General features: G+C 37.6%; 2 protein-coding genes across 4 annotated transcripts in view; one reads left to right on the top strand and one right to left on the bottom strand.

Moving 5' to 3' along the window:
- E2F5 (E2F transcription factor 5) overlaps positions 1–11,045 on the top strand; it is a 29,832-nt gene extending 18,787 nt beyond the window's left edge. The window contains exons 2-8 of one of the 2 annotated variants that reach the window (XM_045063156.1): positions 1,407–1,516; positions 2,484–2,645; positions 4,126–4,169; positions 5,627–5,691; positions 6,233–6,500; positions 8,855–8,899; positions 10,248–11,045. In XM_045063156.1, the coding sequence (XP_044919091.1) occupies positions 1,407–1,516; positions 2,484–2,645; positions 4,126–4,169; positions 5,627–5,691; positions 6,233–6,500; positions 8,855–8,899; positions 10,248–10,357 (804 nt within the window). In that variant the 3' untranslated portion in view covers positions 10,358–11,045. Of the gene's footprint in view, positions 1–1,406; positions 1,517–2,483; positions 2,646–4,125; positions 4,170–5,626; positions 5,692–6,232; positions 6,501–8,851; positions 8,900–10,247 lie in introns of both variants that reach the window. The other variant, XM_045063155.1, reaches the window with a different exon arrangement.
- Positions 11,030–15,985, bottom strand: RBIS (ribosomal biogenesis factor). Of its 2 annotated transcripts, none has more exons than XM_013063769.2 (4): positions 15,871–15,985; positions 13,613–13,729; positions 11,449–11,565; positions 11,030–11,175 (listed from the first exon to the last, which is right to left on the bottom strand). In XM_013063769.2, exons 2-4 carry the CDS (start codon positions 13,724–13,726, stop codon positions 11,101–11,103), a joined length of 306 nt encoding a protein of 101 aa, XP_012919223.1. In that variant the 5' UTR covers positions 13,727–13,729; positions 15,871–15,985; the 3' UTR covers positions 11,030–11,100. The 2 variants fall into 2 exon arrangements, with proteins under 2 accessions (XP_012919223.1, XP_004767017.1); XM_004766960.3 differs by having other exon boundaries at positions 11,030–11,158.
- Positions 15,986–17,614: the final 1,629 nt, after the last annotated feature.

Below are 17,614 nucleotides of genomic sequence, written 5' to 3'. Positions count from 1 at the left end.
GTATTCCAATTTACAATATATTTTGCCACACCTCAAATAAATTCTGTATAAAAAAAGGATCAACATTAAATGCCTGTGAAGTTGGTTACACTTGCTCCTGTATAAAGAAGGTCCAGATTGTAAATAATATGCTGTCCCAGTCTGTGTGTGTGTGTGTGTGTGTGTGTGTGTGTGGCCTGTGTTTTTAAAGAATCAAGAAAGTAGTGATGCCTTGGGAGAGCTGGTAACCAATTACATGAAACTAAATTCTGTTCATTAATTTGGATAATGTGCAGAATTTTGTTAAGGACATAAATGTGTTTTTTCTTTACTACCATGACTCTTACCACACGACTCCATGTTCAAGATAGGTAATTGTCTAATTCACCCTGAAAAAGAGCTGTAGGTTAGACTCTTTTTTTTTTTTTTAAAGATTTTATTTATTTATTTGACAGAGAGAAATTACAAGTACACTGAGAGGCAGGCAGAGAGAGAGAGAGAAGGAAGCAGGCTCCCTGCTGAGCAGAGAGCCCGATGCGGGACTCGATCCCAGGACCCTGAGATCATGACCTGAGCCGAAGGCAGCGGCTTAACCCACTGAGCCACCCAGGCGCCCCGGATAGACTCTTTTTTAAGGTTCTGTCTATGCCATTGGAGAAAAGCTCAGAAATATGAGTGGTAACCAACTAGAGAAACAGTATAGCATTCCTGCACTTATTCATAACATGGTAGCATGGAATATTTTTGTTGACCTTACTTTTGAGTCAGACTACAAAGCTTTTGTATTATATTTGCTGGCACCACAACTTTGTGCTATAGATTTTTGATTTATTGTTGATTTTATACTTTGTGTCACTCTTCCATTTTCATTGTGAGATTAAAAAATGTAGATAATATATTTCGGTACTACAAGTGTATGTATAATTTAGAATCCCTCCCCTCACCCTGCCACATCTCTAGACTTAATTATTAACAGGTTGCTGAGATATAATTTTTCAAAGTTTCAAAAAACAATTAAGGCTGTTTTTAGACAAGACTGTCTATGAACAGAGAAATGAAATAGGAAGTGACATGGGTAGACAATTAGTACTCGCCCTCAGGACTAGTCCATAACGTGACATGAAGTATTCTTAATTGTGTTCTTTTATTTCTGTGGGCTTTATGTCATGACCCTTCATATATTTTTTCCTCCACTCTAACATCTGCTAGCTTTTAAATGGGATAATTTCTTTGGTATATGCAATGTTTGAGAGATGCTTTGAACATACCCACCTATTGTTCCCAAGCAACTGACCAGGTCAAATTTGGGATTGGGCTCTCATGCTGTGAACTTATTAATCAACCCTTTTTGGCTTTAAAATATGAATTGTCCCTTATCTCAATGTCCTTTGTCTCCCCCTCTCCCCCCCTCACCTTTTTAAAAACAGGCTGCAGATACTTTGGCTGTGAGACAAAAAAGAAGAATTTACGATATCACCAATGTCTTGGAGGGAATTGACCTGATTGAGAAAAAGTCAAAAAATAGCATACAATGGAAGTAAGTTTGTACTGGGTACAAACCAGTACCCTACTCTAAAACCTTTGTTTTTCTTCCTAACACTCCAGGAAATGTGCACTTTCTACTGTTTAGCTCTCCTAAATCTTCTCTCTTGGCCCTCTAGTCTCACCAGGCCTCTTGTCTTTCCCCGGACCCAGCTCTGGGCCTCTGCAAATGGCACTCCTCTATTGGCACACTCCCTTACTCTGTCCACTGTTTGATTTATACTCTGAACATTCAAATCTTGCTTTCTTCCTCAGGCTACTCATTTGACATACAGTGCATACTGCATTGTATTATTAATCCCTCTCTGCCCAAGTGTTCAGGGGCTTAACTAATATCAACTTCTTAAGAACAGGAACTATGTCCTGTGTATAGAATATGTACCTTATATAGGGTAGTTGATTGAAATGCGTATTGTCATTTGTTAGCTGTTGTATGGTTGTATGTTCGAAAGTAAAAAATATTTTCTGTTCTGCAGATTTGTCCTCTTTGGCCTTAGTTTTTGGTTTTGTTTTGTTTTAAAGCCAGAGTCTCACCAAAATATTAAAAGGTCGCAATTTATTTTACCAGCATCTTGGTCTGTCATGGCACTTCCAGGTGGGACTGTTAGCTTTGACATCCTCTTGATGCCAGTCACCAGCCTGTCCTTTCAGATGACAAACACCATTCTAGAACATATCGAGAACTTTTTTTGGACTTTATAAAAATTTTCATTTTTCTGTGTGGCAAAAATATTGAGAATTTTTGTAATTTGGTTGTTCTTGTCAATAAATTTTCTAAGCAAATATATTCAGAGGTATGATGTTTAGATTGTCTAAGGATTTTAATGCTTGCTTTTTTAGGAGATTATAAGGATTTTTTGTCTTGAAAAATTACTAATTAAGTCAGTGTTTATTACTATAAAAATTAAGTGATATTAACCTGGGCCTGATACTGGCTTTATTAATTCTTGTATGTTTTTAAGAGGTGTAGGTGCTGGCTGTAATACTAAAGAAGTCATAGACAGATTAAGATATCTTAAAGCTGAAATTGAAGATCTGGAACTGAAGGAAAGAGAACTTGATCAGCAGAAGTTGTGGCTACAGCAAAGCATCAAAAATGTGATGGACGACTCCATTAATAATAGATATCCTTTTAAATAAGTTACCCATAGGGGCGTAGAGTTTGTATTTCTGTATTATCCAGTCTGAAGATCAGTTACTTTATTGTAGTGTTTTGAAAAGTTTTGTAAGTGAACATAGCATTTTAATTTTACAAAGTCATTCTAGTAATTTATACTGATATTTGAAAAGTTTTTACCTCTTAAAGTACATATTACATCTGTTAACATTATTCATGTGTTGTATTGAGAAAAAAAGTTTATCCACTTTCAGTTTACCATTGATAGGATGCAATATGCTAGCTAAAGTGGGCTTAGGGGGGTCTCTGAATATTAGAAGTCATTGTTAAATGCATAGGTATATTTAAATAATTATGCTCAGTGTTGTGAAGTAGCAAAAATTCAGTAACTCTCAAAGTTTTGAAAAATTAATTTTGGCTTGAAAATAAAATATCATGGGCCTGCAATCAATCCAGGAACCTTTCTGCCTAATATTAACTCAAAGATAGTACATGCTTGAGGTTGGGGACCAAGGCTTATGTGTTTATCATATTATGTGGGGGAAAAATTAGTGATATACTTCATGTGTTGCTTAAATATCACTTTTCTTTCAAATACCAATGTTTCTCTTGATTTGTAAACTTGCCTCCACTCTTAGGGAATCTTTTAGTGGCATTTATCTTCTACCACCTCTCAGGAATTTTCGACTGATGTATACAATTAATTTTTTTAAAGATTTTATTTTATTTATTTGACAGAGAGAGAGATAACAAGTAGGCAGAGAGGCAGGCAGAAAGAAAGGGGGAAGCAGGCTCCCTGCTGAACAGAGAACCCAATGTGGGGCTCGATCCCAGGACCCCGAGATCATGACCTGAGCCGAAGGCAGAGGCTTAACCCACTGAACCACCCAGGCACCCCTATACAATTAATTTTTTATGTGTTTTGTAATTTGTTGAATAAGTCCATGATCTCAATTGCTATTTCCTTTCTACGGATCAAAGCTCCTTAACAGTTTGATAACAATGGGATTTTCAAGCAGTGCCTGATGGAGCCCCAAGATACAGAAACCACTGAATTAGTTGATCTTGGACTTTGCTGCACTGCATTCCAAGAATCTGGCCATTCCCATTCCCTAAACCATGACCCAGGGAGATTCTCAGTTTGGTCACTCTCCACTGCTAATGGCATGCTTTTCCCTACCAATACCTTCCCCTACAGAAGCCGTCTGTCTCCATGAGCAATATGCACTGTTTTCCATCTTTCTCTTAAAAGGCCCTCTCCCAGAAAATCGAAAGTGATTTCTTCTCGGAGGAAAGGATGGGCACTCCTCTTTGGACCTTTGTCTTTGCCTTTCCAAACTGAAGACCTTTTTTTTTTTTTATCTTAGCATATGTAGCAGCACCTTTATGCATTTGGTCATGTTGTTTTGGCCTGGAAATTTATTATCTTAACTTAAATGCCTAGAGACCATGGTATACATATTGTTCCTTAACTCTTATGACAGTACATTTTCCTATGTAACTCACGAAGACATCTGTAATTGCTTTAATGGTAAGTACCATTAGTCAGTTTGTTCTAACATTCTTCCTCTGATCGACGTATTTAGAGTAGAGTGATTCAGCTTTCCCCAGGCACTCACCTGAGGTCATTATTTTCAGGAACTGTGGACATTTTGTGTCAGCCTACAGTGCTCTGTAGTTACAGGCTGCTTTTGTTTCTGTTCTCATGACAATAACTGCTTTTCAGTTTTTACTTCATTGACTGCATTGGTAGGTGTAAACTGTGTGGTGGAGGGTCAGCTAAGTCAGAGAGAGACTAAACAAGTCTCAAAGTCATAGATTTGTAGTGTCAGTGACCAAATTTGAACCAAACATGGTTCTTGTCACTGTTTACGAAACTGTGTGCAGCAAGTGTGCTGGTCACAAATGAACTCAAAGAAAGCATGAAGGCAGAGTTAGGTGAATCCATTGTATAACCAGCACAATTATTCCTAACCCTGTTCCATCCCCTGCTCCCTGTTTTCCCCTTGAAAGGACAATACAGTACATTAATAACTATAGCAGGAGGTAGGCTGTATTCCCATAATCATAACCCAAGTAAAATGAAATATTGTATACATATTTATATTTAGTTATGCATGGATTATTAAACAGTCTTGTATATTATGCACATAAAAAAGATCTACCAAGCAAGCACCTTGCCAAGTGGTATCTGGCTTTCCAAGACTATGTTCACACTATGTGTGGACTTACGGCTTTAGTCTGCCACCATATGTCCTGAGCTTGCTTGCCTTATTATTATTATTATTTGTTAAGATTTTATTTATTTGAGAGAGAAGGGAGTACACCAGACATGAGTGGGGGAGGGGCAGAACAAGAGGGAGAAGCAGGCTCCCCACTAGGCAGGGAGTCCCATGTAGGGATTCGTCCCAGCACTCTGGGATCATGACCTGAGCCGAAGGCAGATGCTTAGCTGACTGAGCCACCCAGGCACCCCTGTCCTAAGCTTTCTAAGAAAGTTTGGGGAAAGTATTTTTTTAATCCTCAACTCCACACAGTCTGCTATTGAATTTAGCTTTAAAATTCAGTTCACTTTAGCTCAAGATTTCACAGTATGGTACATAATCTCTAGTACCGTTAGTCACTTAAGTAATTTAAAAATCTCAAGTAGACAATGTTATTTGCGGCTAACGGTTTCAAGGATTTCAGACCTTATACAAGACTGAATGAAAGCAAAATTCACTTGATCTGAATTTGTTAATGAGAATAACAGAGCAAACACTGAGTATTTACCCTCTTCTAAGATCTACTACATGTATTACCCCATCCAATCCTCAGATCTATGCAGTAAATTGTATTTCCCCCATTTTGTAGAATTAGGAATCAAAGCCCAATGTCACCTAACCTGGGATTCAAACCCAAGCATTCTGACTCCAGAGCCCGTACTCTTGCCACTATATTCCAAGATCAATAGTATTTTCTAAAGTTTAAAACCATTCTTTTCACCAGGTGATACACTTTTGGCCATTCAGGCGCCTTCTGGGACACAGCTGGAGGTACCTATTCCAGAAATGGTATGTAGGATAAGTTTCCTTAAAATTGATCTACTGTCTCAAGAGGGACAAATGTTTTCTTATCAGCTGAAGAAGCTAACTGGGTGTGAACACTTTCAAATTACTGCTTTCAAGTTTCCTACCTGAAAGTATTGGTATCTGAATTTGGATGACTTTAGTAAGATTATAGAAGTGACTGAATTATTTAACATTTTGATTAAAAGCTTTATTAAGTTTGATTTTGATCTAGAAAATATCAAGGAATGAGCAATGATAAACAGTCACTATTCTTTAAAAAATCAGTTAAAATTACTGTATCTGTAACTGATATAACAATCCTGAGGAAAAAGTTCAACTTCAATATCAACAGTAACAGATTTGCTTTAAATTGGGTCTTTCCCAAAACATTTTCGAGTTGAGTCAGACATTTATTGACTCTGCTATATATAATTCTATGCTATAAAATAATTAGTCCCTAATAGCTTTATCTTAATTTTTAATGTTCCAAGGTAGTTGGAAATTTTAATATTTATTCATTTGTTTATACCCAATAACTTTAAAGGGTCAGAATGGACAAAAGAAATACCAGATCAATCTAAAGAGTCATTCAGGACCTATCCACGTGCTGCTTATAAATAAAGAGTCCAGTTCGTCTAAGCCTGTGGTTTTTCCTGTCCCCCCACCTGATGACCTCACACAACCCTCCTCTCAGCCCTCCACTCCAGTGACTCCACAGAAATCCAACACAGCAACTCAGAATCTGCCTGAGCAACATGCCTCTGAAAGAAGCCAAAATCTTCAACAAACACCAGCCACAGACTTATCATCAGGTGGGTCTAGAGCCTTTGTTCTAAAAAGTCAGAAGGGAGACTATGAATACCGTATTAAACAAGTTGGTGAGATTTTTTGAATTTGTCAGCTCTGGTTACTCACGCGATTACCAAACCCAAGAGGCAAAATGGTAAGCTTAGTTAAGTATTTTGTGTCTCCTGCATGCCCAGCACTGGGACAGGTATTATGAGGAAAATTTAAAAACAGATCCTACCTTTAATTATACTACTATGGATTTGTTTCTTAGGTAACGTAGACATACAAGCTGATTGAGTATTCAGACACATACAGTTGAATGCAGTATAATGTGCCCATGACTGTGTACAATTATAAACAGTGACCAAGGAAAACATAGTTAATGGGCCTATGCATGCAATTTTCCTTAGGATTCACATTTGGAATTAATTGAAATTTGTTCATTTTTCCCCATTTTCATTATTTACATATGTCAAGGTTTTTTGTTTTTTCTTATCAGAGGTTTACTTTGAAAGACCCTTTTCTCTCTTAGCCATTCTAGGATGAATGTCTGAAATGTGTTCTAATTACCTTTAAGAAAAATCAGATGGGTGTACAGTATAGTGATGCTTGTCTCCTTTCTTCATATCCCTTATTGTTATACTTTTTATTTGGAAAGCTTAGTTTTATAAGTTGAAAAAAGGTCTCAACCTTAATTTTGGGAATCTTGCCTTCCCAGGTTGTTTAATCTGAAATGAAAGTAACTAAAACTCTAAAAACTGGGCATCAGGAATAGGATAAACATCTAAACTATAAAAATTTCCTTGGGCACTTAATTTTTTCCACGGTTACGTGTCTAGGTATTTAGCAACTCCTTACTGATTCCAAATAAAAGGCCCATGGCAGGTATTCTCTCAATGGTTGCCGAACGAATGACTTAGTCATGCCAGTCTAGATGTAATAATGCAGATCATTAAGAACTACATTGTGTACAATCCCATGTTTATTTTTACCTTTGGCATTTGTCTCAGTGGAATGTGGTGTAAGTATTACTACTCTGGGAGTTCACAGTAGTTAAGAATGAGGCTACCTGCGTGGCTCAGTGGGTTAAGCCTCTGCCTTCGGCTCAGGTCATGATTCCAGAGTCCTGGGATCGAGCCCCACATCAGGCTCTCTGCTCAGCAGGAAGCCTGCTTCCTCCCTCTCTCTCTGCCTGCTTCTGATCTCTTGTCTGTCAAAAAAAAATAAATAAAATCTTAAAAAAAAAAAAAAAGAATGAGGCTCTAAAGATCTAATTGGACATAGTATTTTTCAGCTTCTTGTCCTCCTTTACTTCCTCTGTACCTATTTCTATACTTTCAGGTATGGAATGAGGGTGCACAGTGCAAGTGTATTCCTTAAGAAGCTTACGATCTAATTATAATCTAATGGGGGATGTATAAAGACAGACACATTTTACGTGGTTTAACACAATTAGTACACTGGCCTCCACAAAGCATTAAAAAATTTCTGTATATAGCTTTGTATTTGGAAATAGTAGAGAGAATAATTTGGGGACAGATTAGAGAGAACCTTAAATATCAGACTGAGTTGGGACTTTAGCCCATAAGCCAATGAGGATTTGTGAGCAGGGAAGTAGCATACTTAGAACTGTACACTGGTGAGCACAGGAAACACAGGGAAGATGCTTTTGGGAAGCAGAAGGATTAGAGGCAATGGAGATTGAAGATCTGATGTCTGCAGTTATGCAGCCAGGAGAGAACATTAAAGCTAAAATGGGTGGTAACAAGATTGGAAAGAGGATTTGAGAAACTCTGTTTACACAAAGTATGAAATAACTTTGATATGTGAGATCTGGAGATAAATTTAACAGGAGGAATGGAAAATTGAAGTTTTAAGGTTGGGTGCCTGGGAGAATTATACCACTGACTTTGTAAAACTGAGGAGTTGGTTTTGGGAGAATGATGATGAGTCCTTTGATCTACATCTTGAGTTTGGACATTTAAAAGTAATGCCAAGCATGGGGTGCCTGCGTGGCTCAGTGGGTTAAAGCCTCTGCCTTCAGCTCAGGTCATGATCTCAGGGTCCTGGAATCGAGCCCCACATTGGGCTCTTTGTTCAGCGGGGAGCCTGTTTCCCCCTCTCTCTGCCTACTTGTGGTCTCTGTCTGTCAAATAAATAAATAAAATCTTTGGGGAAAAAAAAGAAAAAGTAATGCCAAGCAGAGTTGATACTCATGAAAAAGGCATCTTTCGATAAAGTTCTTTTATTTTAAAAATGTTAATCAAGGTGCTTTTTAAATTGTTTAAATATATGCATTTAAATATAACTGCCTTTTACTATTAAAATATATGAACAGAAATGTAACAAAACTTTATCACATTTCTGTTTCCAGCAGGTACTATTAGTGGAGATATCATTGATGAGTTAATGTCTTCTGATGGTAAGTAGTTTAAAATTTTACTATTTTACAGATCAGTGCTTTTCTAGAATTTATAAGTGGCCTAAGATTTAAAAGAAATGCAGAACCTATGTTTTTTAACTGCTTAACATACTATGATGATTTATGAAAAATTTCCCACTGAACAGTAAATTGTAGGCATCCTTCAGAATTTTAATTTTTCTGCATTTTGAGAAAAAAGGGCCCATAAGGGGATACTTATTACCATCACCGACTAAATTTCTAGTTAGCACACTAGCCCTTCACACATCTAAAGAATTTGGCCAAGAGTAAAATAACATATTGGTAGTCTCAAAACCCAATTTTGAAAATACCCCACTAGGCCTAACTTCAGGCTACCAATGTGAAGTACCTGAACTATTACTAACATTAGCCAAATTGTCATCTAATCTGAAATAATTTTTTAAAACATTTTATTTATTTGACAGGCAGAGATCACAAGTAGGCAGAAAGGCAGGCAGAGAGGGGTGGAAGCAGGCTCCCTGCAAAGCAGAGAGCCCGATGCGGGACTCGATCCCAGGACCCTGAGATCGTGACCTGAGCAGAAGGCAGAGGCTTTAACCCACTGAGCCTCCCAGGTGCCCTGAATCTGAAATAATTTTTTAAAAATCCTAAAAATACAATTTTTTTTTTTGTAATTACTTTAATAGCTCTTTTAGCTTCACCTTTCTGTAAGTTCTTAGATTCAGTTCTGGTTCTTAACAAACATAGCCAAACCTAGGAAGCTGCAACTGCTAAATAATAAATGGTACATTAGCTATTTGTAGGAACAGAACATCAGCAAATTCATTAAGTCCAGTTCCTACTTCTGTTTACAAAGTAGTAACTTATTTAGCAGATCAGAGGACAGTGTTTGACTGATTTTTTTTTTTAAGATTTTATTTATTTGAGAAAGAGAATGAGCATGAATGGGGGGAGAGGCAAAGAGAGAGGGAGAAGCAGACTCCATGGTGATGAGCAGGGAGCTGGATGCAGGGCTGGATCTCAGGATCATGACCTGAGCTGAAGACAGATGCTTAACCCACTGAGCCACCTAGACACCCTGACCAATGTTTTTAAAGCACATATTTTAGTGTGACAAGTTCAACCAATACAAATTTTCTTTCTCATGCTATACTATGCATACCCATGCATGAATTATCTTTAAATGAGAATCTTTCAAATTACACACTAGATACAAGTCGTTAACTTCATTATTACTTTTTGTTATATACTGTAAAATAGTCTTATATGTAATTTAATTTGGATAGATGTACGTGGGAATATTTTGTTAAACATAATTAGCCATATGTAAGAACAGTGTTTAACACCGAATTTGTTTTGCTTGCAGTGTTTCCTCTCTTACGGCTTTCTCCTACCCCCGCAGATGACTACAACTTTAATTTAGATGATAATGAAGGAGTCTGTGATCTGTTTGATGTCCAGATACTAAATTATTAGATTCCATGGAAACTTGGGACTGTTATCTACCTCTAACTGTAACATTTTAGACTTCTTAATAACCTAAGTATTTAAAATAATGAATGTAACATCTTTTTAGTTCACTGATTCTGAAGTGTTCTCTAATACTTTCTTTTTTACTTCACAAAACTTCAACCATAAAATCAAAGGGCTCTTTCAACCACAAAAACAAAGGCTTTTTTCAGGGGAAAAGGTGATTTAATACCCACAAATCCCTTCCATCCTCACGTAATTAGATGCTGGGATTTCAGCTTTTCTTCCAATTCTGAATCCTTCTTGTTTTTCCTCTTATGAGAGGAAGGTTAAAATAGATTTAAGGCCATCAAAAACAAAAAAAGTTGGCCAAAGGCTCATCACTTGTTTGTCTTGTATTTTTTTACTGCCACGAAACTGTCCGTATTTTTGTGTGTCCTCCTATCCAAACACACATTCACTGCCACTTATAAAGTGAAGGATGTAAAGTAGGATTATATTAACTGTTTCAGTGAACAGATTTTGTGAAGTGCCTTCTGTTTTAGCACTTTAAGTTTATCACATTTTGTTGACTTCTGACATTCCACTTTCCTAGATTATAGGAAAGATCTGTTTTATGTAGTTTGTTTTAAAAATGTGCCAATGCCTGTACATTAACAAGATTTTTAAAAATAAAACTGTATAAAACATTTAATTTATTGGTCTTTTTGGGGTATTTGATGTATCTCCAGTGTATTACAACTGAGCCATTAATCTTGTCGCTTCATCAACATTAACTGGTTCGTTTTCATGACACTGCTGAGGAATCTGAAGGGAAAAAAACACTGTATTTTAAAATGTAGATAAGAGTAGTGAACAAAAATGACTTGTATATAATTATTATCTGACTTAATTTCTTCTAGTCATAGGAAGTAAAACAATAAATTCTCATATTCAGACTCAATGCTTTAGTCTGAATATGACTCAATATGCTGTATATACTACAAGGCCAAGAATAGCAGAAAGCCAAATACTAAAAACTGCATTCAACTTACTGGCTTTACAAAGTTGGGAGTTTAACTTATTAACAATAACAAATGGAACTGATTTCTACTCACCAGCTGTTTCTGCAAAGGTTCAAGGGAAAGGCCTTTTGAGAAATGTGCAAGTTCCTTTTGTATATCTACAAAAGCTTTATTCACTCTGGTAACTTTTTCATTATTCACAATGTTTATCTTTTAAAAAAGAAAAAAGGCATTAATTTACAATCTTATAACCATTAATGAGAAAATATATCCAACTTTACTTTAACCTTGTTAAACCTAAAAATTCAACAATCCTACTCATTTGTGGGGAAAATTCACACAAAAATTCTCATGGTTTTATTGGGAAATTTTAGACAAAAGGTTGTGTTTTTAAAAATAAGAATTATGTGGTCATACCTCATATGTAGAATTGGTATAGGCACACTAAATACATGACCACAGTCCTTCTAGGACTGTGGTACCTAGGTACCTAGGTACAGTCCTTCTAGGACTATGGTACCATCATCTCTCATTGCAAAACGAGAAACCCAATCAGATCAAATGACTTACTCTCCTTGAACATTCTATCTCTGAATCCTTCCTTGACATTCTTGCTTTATTGGAAATCCCTTCCGGTCTCGTGAGGACATTTTCCTTTGCAGCACTCCTTTAAATCTAAGAGGAGGGGTCATATTCTTGTTCTTTGCTGCTGTTCCCAAACCATTTCTCCTTTAAAACTCAGCTCTTCAATTTCAGGGTTCTTTTTCACTACCTACCTCATCCAGTCACTCACATGGATTACTTCCGGCTACATCATTACTTGTAACTTCACACATCCTGTTTCTCTAGTTCACTTAGTTTGCTAACATTAACAGTTCTTGAGTCTTACTGAAACTGTCTCCCACCAATGTCACTATTTTTCTTTTACATTTTCATATCCTTTTTCCTTTAGCCACCAGAGATTCCATGACCGTTATTTGATCAATCCCTTCCTAATACTCTCTTAGCTTTCCTTCTCTTCTTTCCCTTAATCAAACCTGCTTGGCAACCTAGTTAAAGTCAACTGACAGCTTTTTCTGAGCCTAAAACTGAGGAAATTGTGACTGACTAGCTGGCTTCACTTTAAGTTCATGAACACAAACTTTAATTTTCCATTTATATAGTACCTGGCAATCTTACAACCTCCACTTAGGAAGTTAGGCCACTTTCTGAGAAAACTATTAGATTATTTCTGCAACCAGCCTGCCTATCCAGATTTCCCTCTCTTAGATTTCTCCCTTAGCATACATAAAGGTTCTAGTACTTCTATTCAAACAAAATGATCTCCTATCAAATACACAAAGTTTTCCCCTAGCTTGGGATCTTTGTATTTGCTTCTCTCTGCCTAGAATATGCTGCTCCCAACACTTAACAGAACTTTAGATTACTTGGTCCTTATCATCTGGATCTTGGCTTCAATGTCAACCTGTATCATATCACCTAGCTTTATTTTCTTTATAGCATTTACTAAGTCATAAAAATTCTTGATCAAAAAGCGTAATTTAGATAGTTCATGAAAACTGAAAGATGAAATGTTACATTTCTATCACTATTATGACAACTACTAGGCCCTAGAAAGCTGACTCCACCTACTACTACTTTGAAGAATTTTCTTAAAGAATCTACTTAATCTCAATGAAATTTCCCATTTCCCAAATATTTTGAAAAAACAAAACAAAACACAAAAAAGAAAACTCCTTTCTTTTCAAATTTTGCATTTTAAGAAAGAAAATATCTATCTTATTTTATAGGTTTTTGTTTGAGTTATAGATATCTTCAGGGAGATAAGAATCACACTGAGGAGAAAAAGAATGAGTGCTGACCAGCATTTTCTGTCTTGCTTCTGTTAAGAGGTTCTTGAATATATTTGAGTTCAGAGATAAGAACTGTTTCCCATACCATGGTTTTTGTTTCTATGCTCTGATAAAGCTTTTAAAACTTATTTTGATAATCTTTAAAAAAACAAAACAAACCAGAAACTGTTCTTTGGAGCCTCATGCATTTGCAATTAAAGTGCCTTTTTTTTTTTTCATACATCCACATCAAGAAAGGGAGGTAATTTTTTTTTCACTCTTTTTAAAATAAATGTTTAAAATCATCTTTCCTTTGTGAGAAAGGCTAAGAACCGGTTTTAAATAATAGCATTCAGTTTTCCAGTGGCTTTACAACTATGCTTTGCTTGTAAACAATAAAGTCAGAGTGCTTAGCTAATACTTACCTTCTTAAGGTTAGTGGTAACTGGTTTTGCTTTGTTTTTAGACTTAAAGTTTTTTTGGCTGGCTATATGAAATACATTCCTGGACTTCTGCCCTCTTAGTTTGTTCTTAGCCATTGTCTAGGTAAAAAAAGAAAAGTAGCTCAATTAAGTTGCCCACATTTATGAACTATAAATCAACTTAAGTTTTTATAGTAAAGATACCAATTTAGTCTAAAAAACTCCATTTTATTCCTGATTTTTTTTAAAGTTCCTGCATGTATTAAATTATTTCCATATCTTTAGTCACTACTAGGTTTTCTGCTGTTTGAGTGCAGAGTATGTATCTAATTCTTTTATCTGTAATACCTTGCCCACAGGAAGTACCACGTTAATTTCTGCTGGCTGAATTTGTTAATACTATCAACACAATCGCCTTCTCGGGTCTTTGCAGCATCTGACAATGTTAACTATCACCATCCATCCTGCTAGTTGACATACTACTTTACCATTCTGGTTCCTATCATCCTGCTTTAGGATGGACTCCTGTCTGCTTTCTCCTTTTTCACTCCTTTTCACTTGCCTCACTTTCTCTCCTATGTACACTTCTTCAAAATGAGTCCTTAATCCTAACTTCCTACCTTAAATTACCTTCACAACTTCCATATCACCTTTATGTGAATGGCTCTTGTCTTGAAACTTTACATACTTTCTTTGCTCTGTAGCTAAACACTCACTGCGTCTGTAAATCCTACCTTAAAAACATGTCTTAAATCTGCTTTAACAATGAATATGAGGAAAATTAAAAAATATCTATTAAGATTTGTTGAGCTTATAATGTGTATAACCACTATGTGAACATTTTATATGCTTTAATTTACTCTGCACAACATTTTGTGGGGTGTACTATTATCCCCATTCTACAAATAAAACTGATGCAAAGAGGTTAATTTGCCCAATGTCACACTGTCATTAATCAAGAAGTGACAGGATTCAAAGCCGGAAAGACTAGATCCAGAGTTAAAATTATGTGATATGGCTTCTCATGTATAAATAAACATCATGCAGTACTGACTAGTTCAGGACTGGATTACTGCTGTAGTCCCTAGGTCTACTTGGTTAGACCACATAGAATGGCAGACTATACCAATGGACCAAATTCATCAGGCACCTGCCTCTAAGTAAAGTTGTAAAACACAGCTATGTCCATTTGATTATGTATTGTCTGTGGCTACCTCCCTGCTACAACTGTGGTCCACAAAGCCCAATATTGATTTATTTATTTCACAAATATCTGGCCCATTCAGAAAGACTGTCAACCCCTGGCTTAAGTCAAGTGCATTCAAGTCTATGCCTTGTGCTATGTGATGAACCATCCCAATATTAAAAACTTTGACTCTAACAATGCATTAGGGGCAGGGTGGTTTGTCCTGGTATATTACTGCCGGAACCCCAAACCTAAGATAAATATGTCAAACATAACCTGCCACCTCTCTGTACACCCATCCCACTCTACTCATTGCTCTCCAAAGATACTTTGCATATTCCTCCTTTCTTTCCTTTGCTCAACTTGTATCTCTCCACTGAAATGTATATCCTCCTTCAGTGTCTAGCTTCAGTAAACTACTCAGAGACAACAATGCTTACAAACACCAATGGTACTCCTACCTAAAACAAACAAACATGAGCACAGTAGGAAATTCCTGATTACTACAGAGGAATTAGAAAATACACATCATATCCCTGCAATTAAATAATCTAAGATCCTTCCAACAGTAACCCAAATCCCGTCATTTATGTAGTATTCATTAATAACAATTTAGAATGTGCCAGGTGTGATATAAAAGTGACAGATAGACAAAAAGTGATATATATATACATGTATGTGATACAAACCCAGACACATGATTCGTCTTGCCAGAGGAAGCATACAATTGGGACACAAGAGGGATAAGTCCACCAGAGTTGGGGACTTGAGAAAGGTTCGTGGAGAAGGGAATACCTTGGGGGCTTGCGGGAATATTGAAATTCTGAGAGCAACGTGAAAACTGGGTGACAAGAGACACAACGAAAAACTGGTACCCTGACAAGGGCTTAAAGCTCAAAACGCACCAGGGTTTCAGGCCTCGGCCCGCAGGCCCGCTGCCCACTAGGATTGCTTGAGGCCGACCGCGACCGAGCCCAGCCTTCGGGCCTCACTGACACGAGACCCACCAGCCCTGTCCTGAGCCCCGAAAACTACACGCCAGCCTGCCAAATAGTTTATTAACCTCTCACCGTACCTTCAATATCCTCGTGCGACAACTCACGCTCCGGGTGACGCCATCTACACCCACAGGATCTTCCGGAAGTTCCGGGGAGGAAAGGAGCCAATCAAAATTCTTCCCACAGGCCGTAGTTCCGCCCACCAGGTGAAGCCCCACCCACCGAGCGGAGTCCCACCCACAGAGCTCGGACCTGACTACACGAAGCCCCGCCCGCCAAACGTATTTCCGCTCCCAAGCGGGTTCCCACCCTCGTAACGTAGCCCCGCCCACAGGACTAACTCTCTATGTATCTTTTAAACGTAGGGAAGCCCTCCTCCTCCCTGCCTAGGGCGAAGTTCCACCCACCCTGGGAAAACCCGCCCCAAGAGAGCATCCCTTACTTTAGGCAGGATTGAGGACCAAAACTGGGCTCCGGCGAGCTAAGGGCGTTGGAGATGCGGCCAAGTCTGGATTTCCCGGGTGGATAGGATGTGTACAGAAAGCACTGAGGCGTTTCTGAGGTTCCGAGCCGAGAAGTCCGTCACCCCGTGGGCCCTCAGCCGCAGATTCCCGGCTGGATCTGCCCACGCTCCCAGGAGGTGGCGCTGCGCGCCTCTGGTTGGCGTCGGGGCAGTCCAGGGCGTGCGGAGAACCTTGTGGCTGGGAGGGATGGGGAGCTATGTCCGAAGAGAACGTTTGTAATGAACGAGAAGATGGCATGCTTTTCCCTTTTCCTTCAAAAAGAGTATTGCTAACAGTACAGCCCAGGCACAAGAAAATATAAAAAGAAAACAAGTGTCAGGGAACGAGGAGAAACTGAGAAACTTTTTTTTTTTTTTTGCCTTCTGGTTGTGAATTTGTATTTCTCAATGAAGACATTTTGAGTTTTTCTAGAAAATTGACTCAATTCCACCAAGAGGAGTTCTACATTAAAGTAACAGTTCTCATGCATTTCTGAACTTATTTTGATGAGTTCATAGGAAAGCCAGATTTTAAACAAATGTAGAAGTATTTACATATATCCGTTTATTATAAGAATTTAGTATACATTCTAAGTATCAAAATAAGGCCGTAATACCACTCCCTTTTTCAAGGAAGACACTACTAAGGCTCATATTTGAAGCTGCTGGCTGGTGTCTACAAAACTAGTAGTGGACAAAACCAAACTAGGATCTGTGTGGGTTGGCCCTGGCTCAAATGTTCTTTCCTCCAAATTAGCCACTGGCCTCCTTATAGGAAGATGAGGCACTTTTACAGTAAATCGTGTAATTGTGTTTATGTCTATCACAAAAAAGTAGGGCATATATGGAGGAAAGAGGAATAATTTCCCGGCAACATATGTTTGTTCCAATTTTGTATTCTAAGATTGACTTTTTAAAAACACCTTAAAATGCTGGTATAAAATGCCCATAATGTTTGGGGCAAAACCAAAATAAAGCTGAAGCTACAGAAAATCATCATCAGATCCTTTTACTGGGCCTGAGTCATCCACAAATATTGAAGCAAATAAGGCAGGTAGAAGTATGGTTCCTTGAATGTGAAGTTATTGATGCATATATGGAAGACAAAGAAATAGATGGAATGACATTATAGTATTCACAAAAATTTATGGGCCTGTTTTTTTTTTTTGTTGTTGTTGTTGTTTTGAAATGGTTAAATAAAGACATATACACCAAAGAAATAGCATGGTTATATAGGCAAATGCAGACGTATTATCTGAAGTGTGAGTGAGGCGTCATAGATTTCTGGTTTACCTTTCTCACCAACAGTAGTGTAATTA

This window comes from Mustela putorius, unplaced genomic scaffold, assembly GCF_011764305.1.
Source record: "Mustela putorius furo isolate JIRA1106 unplaced genomic scaffold, ASM1176430v1.1 tig00003846_pilon_pilon_pilon, whole genome shotgun sequence".
NCBI classification, from domain to species: domain Eukaryota; kingdom Metazoa; phylum Chordata; class Mammalia; order Carnivora; family Mustelidae; genus Mustela; species Mustela putorius.
Note: the sequence above shows the minus strand (reverse complement) of the source record. Positions and strands in the feature narration are given on the sequence as shown.

What these genes read in the sequence shown, in the direction of transcription:
- RBIS (XM_013063769.2), bottom strand. Translation starts at nt 13,726, where the DNA reads ATGGCTAAGAACAAACTAAGAGGGCAGAAGTCCAGGAATGTATTTCAT. An exon ending in TTACCACTAACCTTAAGAAG is followed by an intron (nt 11,566 to 13,612) that starts GTAAGTATTAGC and finishes CTTTTTTAAAAG; the next exon opens with ATAAACATTGTGAATAATGA. An exon ending in AACCTTTGCAGAAACAGCTG is followed by an intron (nt 11,176 to 11,448) that starts GTGAGTAGAAAT and finishes TTTAAAATACAG; the next exon opens with TGTTTTTTTCCCTTCAGATT.